The 15,512-nt window shown below is 34.6% G+C and overlaps 1 protein-coding gene across 1 annotated transcript in view; it reads left to right on the plus strand.

Moving 5' to 3' along the window:
- The window catches only part of LOC105211410 (interference hedgehog), a 202,061-nt gene extending 191,017 nt beyond the window's left edge, over positions 1-11,044 (plus strand). The window contains exons 9-10 of the mRNA XM_054228037.1: positions 5,890-6,027; positions 10,044-11,044. Of these exons, the coding sequence (XP_054084012.1) occupies positions 5,890-6,027; positions 10,044-10,546 (641 nt within the window). The 3' untranslated portion in view covers positions 10,547-11,044. The remainder of the gene's footprint in view (positions 1-5,889; positions 6,028-10,043) is intronic.
- The last annotated feature ends 4,468 nt before the right edge of the window (positions 11,045-15,512 follow it).

Here is a 15,512-nt window from a genome sequence, read left to right on the forward strand (position 1 = left end):
ATGTCTGAATTTGGTATCCCCGCAAAACTAATACGGCTGTGTAAGTTTACGTTGAGCAACACCAAAAGCTCCGTCATGCTTGGGAAGGACCTCTCCGAGCCGTTCGATATCAAACGAGGTTTCAGACAAGGTGACTCACTATCGTGCGACTTCTTTAACCTGATGCTGAAAAAAATTATAAGAGCTGCAGAGCTAAACCGAGAAGGTACAATCTTCTACAAGAGTGTACAGCTCCTGGCGTACGCCGATGATATTGATATAATCGGAAGCAACAACCGCGCCGTTTGTTCTGCTTTTTCCCGCAGGGATAAGGAGGCGAAGCGAATGGGTCTGGAGGTGAATGAGGACAAGACGAAATATCTCCTGTCATCAAACAAACAGTCGGCGCATTCGCGTCTTGGCGCCCACGTCACTGTTGACAGTCATAACTTCGAGGTCGTAGATAATTTCGTATACCTGGGAACCAGCATCAACAACACGAACAATGTCAGCCTCGAAATCCAGCGCAGAATAACTCTTGCCAACAGGTGCTACTTTGGACTGAGTAGGCAATTGAACAGTAAAGTCCTCTCTCGACGAACCAAAATCAAGCTCTTCAAGTCGCTTATCATTCCCGTCCTACTTTACGGTGCAGAAGCTTGGACGATGTCAACATCAGATGAGACGAAACTAGGAGTTTTCGAGAGGAAAATTTTCTGCGAATACCGCAGACGATGGAACGATGAGCTGTACGAGTTATACGACGACATTGACATAGTTCAGCGAATAAAAAGACAGCGGCTACGCTGGCTAGATCATGTTGTCCGAATGGACGAAAACACTCCAGCCCTGAAGGTGTTCGATGCAGTACCCGCCGGAGGAAGCCGATGAAGTGGAAGGCCTCCACTCCGTTGGAGGGACCAGGTGGAGAGCGTCCTGGTTATACTTGGGATCTCCAACTGGCGCCGAACTGCGAAGGAGAGAGAGAGGTGGCGCACTATCGTCGATTCGGCTATAACCGGCTAAACGGTTGCAACGCCAATCACATACATACATACATATCCCCGTGAAATCGTTCAATATGATATCGTGCGATCTTAGTAATCTTGGTACGAAACTTAGTAAGTTTGGTACCAAAGGCTCGATATCTTGATGAAATCTTTATTCTATTGATCCACATAGTGTTCCCCAGTTTTCCTTCTTCAGAAAGATTACAGGCAGCCGTCTTTCAGTTCATAAATTAATTATTGTAAATTAATTATATTTCGAAAATATGAGGAATGGATATTCTTCTATAAAATTTATCCCATATTAATATCTTAAGTCCACCAATTAAGTCTCACTTTGCCACATAGAGCGACCTACTACACTAACTTTATAGCAATATGTGACTTTTCATAACATTTTGAACAACGACTCTCATCTCTTTTTATACATTTATATATCCTATCTATAAGCAGTACCACTCTTTATCTAACATTTATCTGTGTTTATCACCACCAACAATACTTTGAGTACACGTGCAGACATGCCGTTAAACCTTATTAAGCCATAATCATCATCGTAACATAATAATACCGCCACATATCTATCAGCAACTATTTCCAGCCATCACCATTGCATATATACATATATGTGTGCTGTCTGACGCCATACACTCCGCACACAATTGCCATTGTCTGTCTGTCTGTACGTCTGTTGAGACACTTTGGCAGACAAAAATCGATTCGTAATTTGCTAAATCACATTTAAGTAGCAAATTTATGGGTAAACACTAAAAATCAACCATAAAATCAGTGTCAAGCGGTCGAACAATTGGCGCAGTGGCACACAAGCGCCAACAGACAAACACACACATACACATAAGCCATAGCACAAGTAGGTGAAATACAAAGCCACCGACAAAAGGGTAATAAAAGGCACACATGCAGCCACACAGCATAACAAAAGGTGGTTTTATGTGTTGCATATGCACATATATATCTCTCTATATATATTTCTACAAATATTTAGAAGTGTGTGTGCAGTATTCTCTATATTTTATACAACTATAGCCAAGAGCGCTTGTGTGGCTACCTTATATTCTCTTTCTCCATTGAGCTTTGTGTGTTTTTGTATCTAGCGAGTGTGCCTTAGTTGCAATGTCAAGCACAAATTAAATCTTCAATGAATAGAAATTCACAATGTAATGCACAATAGAATGATCATGTACATACAAATAAAGTCTCAAACAAGTGCACACGTGATATAAGTAATTATTTCAAGTATATAAAATATTGTCGTGTCCCTCGTAAATTGATTGCAATCAGGGTGTAGTAGAGTAGAATGCATCCTTAGCTAAAAATAGCATTTGATGGTTGAACTTATCTAATCAAATTGTTCCACTAAACCAATATTATGTAATCGAGTAGTGTGCTTTAGAGACACATTCCTGGAATTGAAATTTTATAAAGTTACTTTTATGATTTTATATCTTCTAGTAATCGCTTAGGATATTATTTATTCAATGAGTAAAGGTTTTTGTCAAAATTATATATAAATATCTTAAAGAATCACAACATCATTTGTCGAACCATAGCACAACCTTAACACAGCTCCTAAATTCCTTGGCTTGTCTGTGAAATATTATTTTATTTTTCTTCTTCGATTAGGAGTCTCATCATTCTCTCTGAGTCAATATAGGTTCAAATAAATTGAAAATATATTATACAGTGGAACTTCTCTAACTCGAATCAAACGAGTTGAAGAGACTTCGAGTTATAGAATTTTCATTAAAACATATAAATTTTCGAAAAGCTGTAAAAGATAGATTTTTATACTGTTTTATTTATTGACTTCGCATAAAGTTTTATCAAAATACGTTAAAACATGTATTCTGTAATTTTGTTTGTTGCAGTTTTCTATTATTGGCTCTCGACGTCTATATCCATATGTGCATTATTATATATTTTGTTTGCCTCCGTACAATATAGACGGACTCTTTTAAAATTCTGCCTCGATAGTAAAATTTTAAATTTTGTATTATGCCCTGGTCGAAAAGTTCAATTTATGGAAGGAAATTTGTAAGAAAGTTGCCTTCTATTGCCTCTTCAAGAGTTCGAGTTATGGAGATCTTCGAGTTATAGAAGTTTGAGTTATTGAAGTTCCACTGTATATTATAAATAATTTAGTGCGTTCATCTCGAGATTCGTATAGATGAAAATTCGATTTGTGTTTCGAAGTCTAAAACTTAAACCACGGCGTATAATCAACATTGACATTATTCTATAAGTTTTCTCTAAATATTATATGTTTCAGAAAGACTCTAGATTTCATTCTATATCATTTGTCTCATCAACACTAAAAATTTCGGACATCAAACAATAAATATCAATATACATGAATTTTGATAAGAGCATGCTCCATGGCGTATGAGTGATATTACCATTGTCACATATGCCTTAAAACTTACTAGTGAAGTTTAATTCACGCGTTGTGTATCGGTCAGGATTATTTTGTTTTTATCAGCCGCACCTAATCTGGTGTTCAGAAGCTGCCCAGGAAGCCGCCCATTACGGGTCCGTCGCGCCTGCCATATTTCAAAGGGACGGTGTCGGTTCGCCACTGTCACAGGAGTTTCAATGGGCATGCTGGCTTTTGTACCGCAACCTCCACACCCTTCGTCTAAACATATTTCGCAACTAACCTGCTACTACATGCCATCCGGCTATCTGCGACCTGCCGCACGCCCCGGTTGCTTAAGGCAGTAGTCTGCTTTAGAAGTCGAAAAAAACGTTTTTTCAGCAATTTTTTTTTGAAAGGGAAGGAAATGATTGCGGTAAACGGAATTTTAAGACGATAGTGTACTATATTTAAGGCTTAAAAACCAAAATTTATTATTAAAAAATATTGAAATTTTTTCAAAGTTGTAAGTATTTTTCTGGAGCGCCTGGAGTCTGCACGTCGGTGCCGGTGATGGAGGTCGTGCGATGCATCTGAAACAGTCGAACCAAATTTTGTTTTTAATTATTATGTTTCTTTTCTTTATGAACTAAAAAAATACCTAAGAAGTTATAAAATTCCAATTTTTTATGAAATTTGAAAAAAAGGAGTTTAAATAATACTTCTGTCCAACTTTTTTAGTTCAAATAGAAGAAAATTTAATACTAAAGCTAGATCATTTTGTTTTTTTTCGATCGGACATATATTCTTTTTGCTATCGCCGGCACCGTTTTCTAACACTGAAAACTCGAGAAAACGCGCTTTAAAGTTTTCGGTCGGGTCTGCCTGAGCATTTGCACCTGCTCGACGCTCGTCCACTAAAACTGCTCTAGCTTTGAAAATATGTCGAATTGGCTTCTGGAATTTTAAATACATATTCTTGGATAGTTTTGGAAGAGATTTAAAACAAAACAAAAAAATCGATTTTTTGATGCCTGTAAAGCAGACTACTGCCTTAAGGCTCAGCTACAGTAACCATTGCCACTAGGAAAGCAGATGGTCCCCCGTGCTGAGCTATTTCAATTCCTACATGATTATTAAAACAACTTGGAATATATGAATCTATCCCTTCTCTCAGCAATGCGCCTATGTAAAAGGGTAGAACTGATTAGTGGGATAGACGAATTATGCTTTATTGACGCTCACAATGAGAAAGTCATCGAAATTTGTTGCCGAAGTGAGTCTTTCTTCTAAGCAGAGTTTCTTTCTCTCTCTCCAAAGAAGCACCTTTTCAATCTGTAGGCTTGAAATTTCTTGAAATATAATGACTCTTGTATTGTCTCGCTCTCTCTCTCTCTCTCCCTTTGAAAAATAATATTACTTTAATGTTTTGAATCAACCTCAAAATTTAATATTTTACAAATATTCTCTATAAATTTATATTAATTTAAATTAAAATATATTTTCATAGTCACATTTATTCATTAAGTTGCTCATTTATGTTACTAACTAATCTACTTTTATGAGTACTGGCGCTCATTTCGCGTAAAATTTGTTGTTGACCAAAGGATCAATATGTTTAGATGTGTGTATGTATTTATTTTCGATTGACATTTGTATTTATTGTGTGTGCGTTCAATGTCATAAATCAGCTTATGTCCCTGTCCCTGTTCGGGTGCATGAGAGTGTGTATGTCGGTGTCCACAAGGTCTCTAGTTGGCAATAATTTTACGTTTAATGATTTCATTTTATGTGTCAGAGTGTTGGTAAAACGGCAATAAATAACACGAAAAGCCACTAAAATCAGCGCCGAAGCAAAAAATAGCAGGCAATCGAAAAAATTGTAATAGCCATGCGATTACTTACACACACATATGTACAGTGGGTGCGCCCCCACTGTTTGCAGTTAAATGCCTAAAAATATGCTAGCAAACAATATTTCACCTTTTAATGCCGTGGCAAATACTACAAAAGCGCACACAAAAACGAAAAAGAAACCGAAAAAAAAACAAAATATATCAAATAAACAAAAAAAAAACGTATAGAGTGACCAGAAAAAATCTTTTTTTATTACTTGGTATTTTAGCCTTTAATTTGTTTTCCACCGCAAACGGATTTGTTGTGTGTGTGTGTGTTTGCAAGTGTTAAATAAATAATAACAGTGAAAAATTGCCGTTATTTGATTTATTTAGTTAAAGTATTTGTGTGTAAATCTCTACAAATCCCACAAAATGCCACCAAATTTTTCGGGATTTCATTGCAACCGCAAAATTTAAATGATTGATTTTGCATACTTGTTGGCGTGGCAATTTTTCGGCATTACTGGTTGACCAACAAATAAAGCATAAATATGCTTAAAAAGTTACAACAAAGAAAATGAAAATATTGTTTTTCCTGAATTAGGCTTGAATACTTATTTATTTTTACCAAATTTAAATTTTCAGCAAATTATAACATTCATTTTTTTCAATTTTCTCATTTTCCTTACAGTGTCCAGTCCGCCCACCACGCTGCCACCGCCAACCACAACCACAACACGTCGCACCACAATAGCGCCAGCCTGGGACAGTTTCAGCACGTCAATTTATGGCATTATGCCAACCAATTCGGTGATTGTCATCGATAAAAGTAAGTTGCTGATCTGAATCTATGCACGTGAGCGCCATAAAGCACTGCAATCGCTCGGCCAGTGTGCGGCTATGAGCGGCTTACAGCAAACGGTTGTGCAAACGTGCAATATAATAGAAAACGTTTGCAACGATTGTTTACAAGCAAACAAATTTTGCTAATAATTCTATATGTCAATTTGTTTTTGTATCATGGAAAGTCATCGATTTCGGTTTGAAAATGCAATGATATATTTTTAAAGCAGCAGGGGATGATAATAGTGAGAAGTGAGGGGGAAATTAGGAAGAGAAAATGCATTAAGGCACAAAATTGGAGCCGATGAGATGTTAAAAAATATATTGCTTTGAAGTTCGGGATACGAAAATCTTCATTATACGAAGAAAATATTCATTATGTGTTTCTAAGTCAAATTCTTGAGGCATGGCGTATGAGTAATTTTTAAATTATTTTGACTCTGGTGAGTTTTTTCGTGAATTTTAGGTGACTTTTCTTCTTAGAGTAGGTGTAGTCAATTTAGTCTAATATTTTCAAGAGCTCAGTAAAATTCCATTAAATTTAGTTGAAAAAAATATTCCATAGTACATCCAATGGTTCCAAATAATGTAGGAGAAAACATAAGCATACATATCCGTATAAGTACGAATATATGGATAAATAGTTAAATAAAGTAATGGGTGTTCCGTTCACAACTTATTTAACATACCTATACCAAGCTATGGCGATGGGTTAAAGCACTGTCTTCAAAACAAACTGCTATAAAACTCCAGGATATCCTATCTAGACCTGTCTTAAGGGGTTACGGGTAGTCAGGATTTTCAAAAAGCAATTTGCATTTTCGTTAAGTGTAATATAATCTTACTTCAATTATCGACAAATCACAAAGATCCCTCGTGCGCTCCAAAACGGTCGGGTAAAACTTTAAATGCTTTTTTCTCAAAACTATGTTTTTTGAATTGGTGACAACTGTAACTCGATAACCACTCAGTCGATTTTAATGAAATTCATACAGCTTTTAGAATACATAATAAACTCAGGCCTGATCCGAAGCTTTTTTTTTCAAACATTTCGATTTTCTAAGACCAATTACTTGTTGATTTTTTCCCGAAAATCTAGAGAAAAATTTCTTGAAGCCGCCATTTTGTTAATTTTTGAAAAAAAAAGTTTGGTTCAGGCCTAGGATTATCTATTTATAAAACTAATATTTTTTATCCGATTGAATTTAGATGAATCTCGAAGGACTTATGATTGTCACCGCAAAGACCTTTTATTGAAACTGGGTCAATACAGACAGCTAGTTATAACTTTGGAAATTACATTTTTTTTTCAAATTTTCGAGACTTTAACTCAAAACATTGTATAATAATGCCATATTATTACGTTTGTAAAATAACATGATTTAATAGCAAAAAAAAATTACTGAAAATTCTTATTTTTTCGTGTCTCTGACTACCCCTAACCCCTTAAACATGATAGCTAAGCTTTATGATGAAACAAGAACAACAAAAACATAATAATTTTTTTTATTTAATATATAATTTTGCTCCCAAATATGTGCCTTACAGAGTCCTTCAAAATGCTCTTACAAACATCTCTGATATTGGAATTAATTGTTGAGTTTAACAAACTAGAGGTGTCTGTCAATAATGTAGCGATGGATGTCTTCCTTCGGTATACAGATCGAGTGTATAAATTGACCTCCTCAATGTATATTATTTCCTTTTGGTTTTGACTTACTATCCCGGCAGTGGGTTTAAAAATCCACTAAGGTAAAAATAATCTCGGTACTTCCCCCCTGTCAGTTGCGTAATTGATAAACTGAAGTTCTGACCTCCTTTAACCCTTTCGAGACGAAGTTTTATTTGGAAAATGGGAATAGCCACAATCAAAATTTATGCTTATATCTATATATTGGGCTAAACAATTATGTCTGCATACTCAAAATTCCCAAAATCGTCTTTTTATCCTGGGGCATATAATCCCAATAAGCATTTTCCGTGTGATATAAAATCCCAATCATTTTTTTTATCGGGCTGTAAAACTTCATAAAAGGAATAGATAAAAGTTGTATTTATAAAATAATAAGCTTTATTTCGAACAAAAAATATGTAATAATGATGATGAAAGTCTTTTAGTGGTGACTTTTGCTTTTTATTTTCACTGTAAATTATCCATGCATTTGTCAAGCTTGCCATTAGAAGCTTATAGAAAACTTGTTTCCACCACTTTTGAGATTTGCGGTTGAAATCATAAACGGCTGCCTTCTAGACAGCCAAATCAACGCCACCCATGATTCTATTATAGTCACTAATACTTTTTGAACATTGTATTTTCTTTTTTGATCCGTCCTTTTTAATTTCTTCAAGTGATGCCACGTGACAGTTTGAAACTAAAAAGACCTCTTTTGAATCCATCCAGCGGGCTGCCAAAATTCCACTGGAATTAACTTGAAACTGACTTTCTCCTCTGGCTAGCTTCCTGGTAAAGTTATATATATTTTTTTCTATTTTGCATATATGTTCCAAGGGCTGGATATAGGATTGTCTCTAATAGTTTTATGGATGTAAAAAAGCGATCAAAGACAAACAGCCTTTTCACGAATGGAAGAAACTAACTTAAGAACGACCTTTTCTCCAAGAGTTGTTTCCGAAGGTATAATATTTGCCTCCTTATCAGTATAAACATTTAAATCGTAAGTATACCCTGTTTTTAAGTCGCAACGCATTCACAATTTAATTCCCCGGTAAAAGTATTTACCCACTGCGCAACCAAATGCATCTCGCTGTTTGCTTCGGAAGGTCCAGGGACCACATCTAGATTATCACGATTTTCTACTTGCGCAACTAAATCGTTTACTGCGGTGGTTCCATCGGCCACATCAACACAGTCCTCAATTTCTGAAGCATATTCAGTCTCTTCGTCGCTGCTGTTTTGCATGTGTTCGCTTCCAGAGTCTTCAAAATCAGTATCCAAGTCTGATTCTTCACACATTATACGTTCCAAGTCCTCAAGTTTTAACTTTCGTTTCACCATCTAAGAGCAGATTGGGATAATTAATCCCATGTAAAAAGCTTATTGGGACAAGTGATCCCAGGTAGAAAGCTTATTGGGATTATATGACCCACATTTATGAAATTTATTTTAACTTACTTTCTTGTAGCAAAAAAGGTCAATATAGGCTTTTATTGCTACTGATTTTGACAAAAAACGAAACAAAACTGATGAAAATTTGTGAAATTGTGAGATTCCGTTAAATGTCACATCAAAATGCAAAAACGTACCTTTATGTATTTGTTTACAGTACAAAGACGATACTTAAACCTGTTCTTGGGAGTTTTTAGAAAACCAATAACGTGCATAGTAAAGAAAATACAGAAGTTCGAAATTTGCTGAGATGTATTATCCCAGTAGGTCCGAAAGGGTTAACTAGTATTTTCTGGCTTCCAGTTGAGCCAGCAATCGAAATCAATCATCTTAACATATTTGTAGAGACTTCAAGATAATACATCATTCAGGGGTCATTTATATCAATCTCTAGAAGTTTTTGTAAAGAAACTTGTCCGCAACTGTTCAAATATGATTGCTGTTTCGAGGATCACTCTTTATATCTAACCTAACCTAACCCAACATATCATCAACTTAGTACGAATACTTATGTAATACATTGATAGGTTGTAGTTGGAAGCTTCTTCAGTTTCTGCACATTTTCTAGACTAGATTAAGACTTAGCTAAGTTTAGAGCTTGCAAGATCAATTATCCCTAAGTACTCAAAAATACAATTTGATCGGTTTTTGATACAATAACCTGAAAGTTATTTTTCTCCACAAGAGTATAACCAAAAACCGATTCTTATCGTTTCAATGACTTCCATCGCAAACAGAAATACACAAGTTAACCCATACTCACACCCACTTATATATAGTATATACGTAGTTGCACAAGTGCAAATGCAATTGCCATAAATGTTCTCAATTAAGTGAAATTCATTTGAAACCACTTTGTTTATCTTCCATTTCAGTGGGCACAAAGTACCAATCAAATCTGAATGAGATTGGTAAATCCGAACAAAAGCTAACCGGTGAGAATCCAAAAGGCTATGACTGGTCAAAGGATAAAAGTGCGGCAACAAGAATGCAATTGTGGCTGCCACATGCATGCGGCTGCAACAGCAACAATAAGCTAACCTACATACAACGAATATGTTGCAATTATGCAATGCTAATTGCATTGGTCGGCATGCTGCTGATGACGACGTGCCTGCAGACGGCTATGATCAAAGCAACAACAACAACAGCATCAGCAATTGTAACAACAACAAATGGCAGTAAGGCAGCAGCAGTAGCTGCCGCCGACAGTGCAACGAATATGAAAGCTGTAAGCGCAAGTGCAACAACAACAGCAATAGTATTGAGTGCAGAAGTTGGCAAAACAATACGAAAGGCGCACACCACAAATGCGCATGCACTCACGCACGCACACAATGAGACGCGTAGCATAAGCATAGCATATAAGCAGGCGTAAGAACTTATTTTTCAGATTGCATGTGGCGTAAAATCAAATTTCAGCAGCATCACTAGAACAACCAAATAAACAAACAACTAGCACTAACAGCACCCGCATTCACTCATATACACACACATTCATAAGCATGCAACTAAATCTGAATTTTCTCATAAATTTCTTTGTTTATTGGCGTTTTTGAATGAAGAAACATTTGAAAAAGAGGAAGTGAATTACTTTGAAATGTAAGTTGAAATCTTATTTTTTCATTCATTTTCATTATCAATTGCATTTAATATTATTTTATGATTTTTATACGATTTTTTTCACAATTTTTATTTCATCTTATTCATTATTTTTTTTTATTTTTGGAAATCCTCTTTGGTTTTATTTTCATTTTTACACCCTTCATCTTAACCTCTTACCACCCTCTTCAGCCTCCGATTTGTTTCTTTTCCTTCATCGCCTCTTTTCATTTCGCTCCCTTAAACCATAAACAACATACATAACCTAGAAAAATATCATAACCACACACTCACATCAACCACTTTCAATGCCAAAAGACAAATGTGCCAATTGTTTCAAATAACAAAAACAACAACATAAACGAATTATGCTAAAAACCGAATATGTAAATAGTATACAAGTACGAGTATATCCAATATACTATACATATGTTTATGTAATATACTTAAATTAAATGAAATAAAAATAAAAAAAATATATAAATAAAAAATATATAAAAACATAAAAAAATTAATAAAACAAAATATATATAAATCAAATTATTTAAATAAAAATTAAAAACAACTATGCATTAGAGCATATACAGTGGAACATCTCTAACTCGAATCACCATAATCCACAAAAAACTTCGTGTTAGAGAGACTTCGGGTTATAGAAGGTAATTTGTATGAATTTTGACTTGTATTGCCAATTCAAGAATTCGATTTATGGAGAACTTCGAGTTAGAGAGGTTCAAGTTATGGAACTTCAACTGTATATGCATATAAAACCCTTATCATAAGCAACAACTGAAGCACTGCAGCAACAAAAATCGCTTCAAAGTAGCTAAAGCGCAAAAATACAACAACAAAAACATAGAATAAAAATCAAAAAAATGGAAATAGTACTTGCTCAGCTTAGAAAAACCTGTAAAATCTAAATTTGATATTAATTTAAGATCCAAAAATCTCCCGATCGGCCCTGCAGAGTTTCGTTTATAATTAGGCCTATAAGAAACCTATATTTCACTCCAAAAATTTCACCTCAATCCTCAATCTTAGTTCAATTATGATATTCAAATCGCTTCGCCTCTACCCCTTTCGCCTTTGTGATCGCTACGAGCCGCGATGTAATTTCTCTATAATTTTTCATTCTCTTTGCACTCGGTGAGACAACTTATTGAGTCCAACCAGACACCTTCAAATTATACCACACTTGTTCACTACCATGATATCGCATGAACGGAAGAAACTAAATACTAAGTCATCATCAACTTGAAGAAAATTAAACTCTAAATAACAAAATTGTACATTTTTAGAAACTAAAAATTACTATGCTCACTCTACCATCTGTGAGCAAAACTTCATATATCTTACGGCGGCTATGAGGTCATGGATTTATTTCCAAGACGGCGATGGAACAACGTATTCATTAGTAGTCATCTATATTTGGTCTATGATGGTGATTTCTAGATATTTTGGGAGAGTTAATATCTGCCTAGATCTCTCTTTCATTCGTTCTCTCTTTTTCTCTATTTTCGTAATGAGATAACATTTCCACTCACTATTACTATGGAGAATTATTTTAAAAATTTTCAAATTAATTCATTATGTTCTATAATAATCATCCCGGTCAGTGGCGGATCCATTCGGGGAGTTTTTGGTGTTAAAACACCCCCTAAACTCATAGAAAAATATATGTTTGTTGATATGGGTTTGGAATGAGGTTATTGATCACAAAAATCACATCAAATTATAAGCAATTATTAAAAGTTACAAGATTTTTGTTGTTATTCATATAATTCGAACTTTCTCTACATTTGTACAAGCAGTATCGCTGAAGCTCAGTGATTAATTGAGGATTACACGGGATCTCACATTTCATGTTATATTTTCCTTGGTTTGTGAAAGAATTCTTCTAGTATTTCATCAACTGACAGATCAAGATCCCTATGAATATTCATTGATGCTAGACCATTAAGCCTATCTTGACCTGTCGTATTTCGTAAATAGGTTTTAATTCTCTTTAAACTTGAAAAACTTCTTTCCGGTCATGCTATTGGAACAGGCAATAACGTCATTATGCGTAAAATCTTGAAAACATTCCCAAAAGATGTTTTGTTCACTGCTTCTAAAGCTTCGAACGCATTCCGAAAATGCTTGCCTGAAGTTCGCTGTTTCCACATTTTCACCTCCGCAAGAAAGTTTTATTCTGAACAGTTGATCACCCTCCTTTCATAAAAAGAAAATATTTCTAGAGCTTTTTTAGCGTCAAATTCGTACTTTGGGAAAAATACACAAACATTTTCTAACACTGATCTGTGGTCAAGAAAGCGGCTTTTCAAATGAGCAATGTAAGTATCAAGAAAGGGAATATAAAAAACAATGCGATAGTATGCCTCAGCGTCGTTCGTTTTCAACGTATCAAAACATGTGCTATAATAACTGAATTTTCGCGAGGGAACTGCTATATTGAAAATACGTTGAGTAATACAACGTTTTTTAAAACCTCCAAAAAATTTTTCTGTATCCGCCACTGATCACGGTGTTACGTGTATAGTACTGAAATATCAGATGAATAGCGTTTCGAAAAGAATAAATTTTGTTTAAATCAAGTGAATATATTAATATTGTTTAACTTAGTTGTTGTGATATTTTACATCATATGATGTCAAGTCACATTGTATCATATGACATCATACCAGTATTCTTAAGTTAATAATGGTCTCAAGCATTTTAAGCTTTCGTCACATCATCTGATGACTAGTATGTCAATGTATCTACCATTAGACATTGTTTTTGTTGTTATTCTATCATGTAATGTCACGCAGAAGTAGTGGAAAAAATGGAATGCCATAAAATTTCTTGCAAAAATCACTGCCCACTTCATATCCGAAAAACCTTTACTCAACCCAGATTAGATGTTTAATATTTTAATTACTTATAGTTAAAGTTTTATGTTAAAAATATCTCGCAGTTTATGAAGTCTGCAGCAACAACCAATAAAATGCTTTCTAAAAGTATAGAGAAAACATGAGGCAAAGCAAAATTCAGGCATATTTTTATGTGTGTAAAAGAATCAGGCTGCTTTTTGCATATGAAAAAGGAGAAATTAGACGTAAAAGCAAAAATAAAAAGAAACAAAAATTAGAAAACCGAATTAGAAACCGAAATTAGAAAAATAGAAAGTTAATTTACATATAAAAGAAAATTAAATATAAAAATAAAAAATAAAAATTTAAAAATAAAAAACTAAAAAATAAAAATAATAATTATAAAATTAAAAAAAAAAAAGAATTCTAAATTGTTGCATAATTATAAACACAATAAAGTATAAAAATGCATAAAAATTACAACAAAAAAATATAACAAATTAAACTGAGTAAAAATTAAATGAAATGTTAATGTCTTCAAGTAAAAGAGGTCTAACAAAAACATAAATATTATGAGACTAAACGAAGTGGGCATGCGCAGACACGGATAACAACCACTTGCATATACATACATACATATAAAATACAGATGGTACTATTAAGCACATAATTATAAATAGCGGTTACTAAGCGTTACAAAAATAAATAAAAAAAATAAATATGTTTATTGCAATTAGAGTAGTAAGCTATTGCTAGTAAGTACACACAGGCATAAGTACATACATACATGTGTGCCAAAAAATAGAGACGCTTATAACAACAAATCACATAGACGCATGGTGTATAAATATATATAAAATAATTGCATAAATTATTATAAATAAATAAATAAATTATAAACAAATGAAATTTGAAATAAAAATATTAAAAAAAAATCAAACGTGCCTTAGTATGTGTTAATCAAGCAAGCAATCCAGCTTTAACTTTATCGCGGAGGCTGTACGAGGGTAGCAAGAGGTAAGTCACTTGAAGGTTCAACCAACTTGGTTGTAATATCGCTCTCAACTCCTCTCTCTCTAGTTTATATGTATATATGTCTCCCAGTTGGAATAAATATTTAATAATTTAGTGAGTAATTGTACCCAAGACCTTAACTCCGCAGCTTTCGCATATTTTAGATTCACTAAAAGTCAACTTAAACCAGATCACACCGTGAAAGCACACATTTAACACACATATTAACTCGCGAAAATTCCCAAGTAATTAACTTTTCTAACTCTCACTAAGTTACTGCAAATTTAATTGCGGTTAACTCCCGTCTCCGTCAAACACTGACCGCACATGCATAAATATTTCAACAACGGTCTCTTTGTGCCAACAAGCGTGTATAAATAAGCAGCGCTACACGGTTAAAGGTCAATTTCACTGACGATCAAAGCACATAAATTTTGTATGCACAAGACAAATTGAAATACAAATTAAAACGAGTCAAGATTTCCACACCTGCACACCCACCACCGCTCCTCTCTGCCTCCCGCTGTAGCAGCACACATTTGCGCGCAAGCCATGTCACCTCCAGCGCCAGCGCAATAATTCTTTCAACCAACGATTTCGCCACTCAACGAAGGTCACAGCTTGCCCGCCAGCTAATAAATACTCTGCGAAATAGCAAATGAGTTTAACACGTTGGCAAGTCACACACACACATACACAGAGACTTGTTTACTTGTGAGCAAAGGTAAAGTGTTGGTGGCGCCACAGCTGGCTGCTGTCATTGCTGCCTCCATGCTTGCAGCAGTTAAGTTCATTAGCAGAATAATGCAAAAAAGAAATGTGAGTGGAGACAGTGTCACTTGTTGTTGTTGTTTTTGTTGTGGGTGCACATTAATT

Source organism: Zeugodacus cucurbitae, chromosome 3, assembly GCF_028554725.1.
Source record: "Zeugodacus cucurbitae isolate PBARC_wt_2022May chromosome 3, idZeuCucr1.2, whole genome shotgun sequence".
NCBI lineage: Eukaryota > Metazoa > Arthropoda > Insecta > Diptera > Tephritidae > Zeugodacus > Zeugodacus cucurbitae.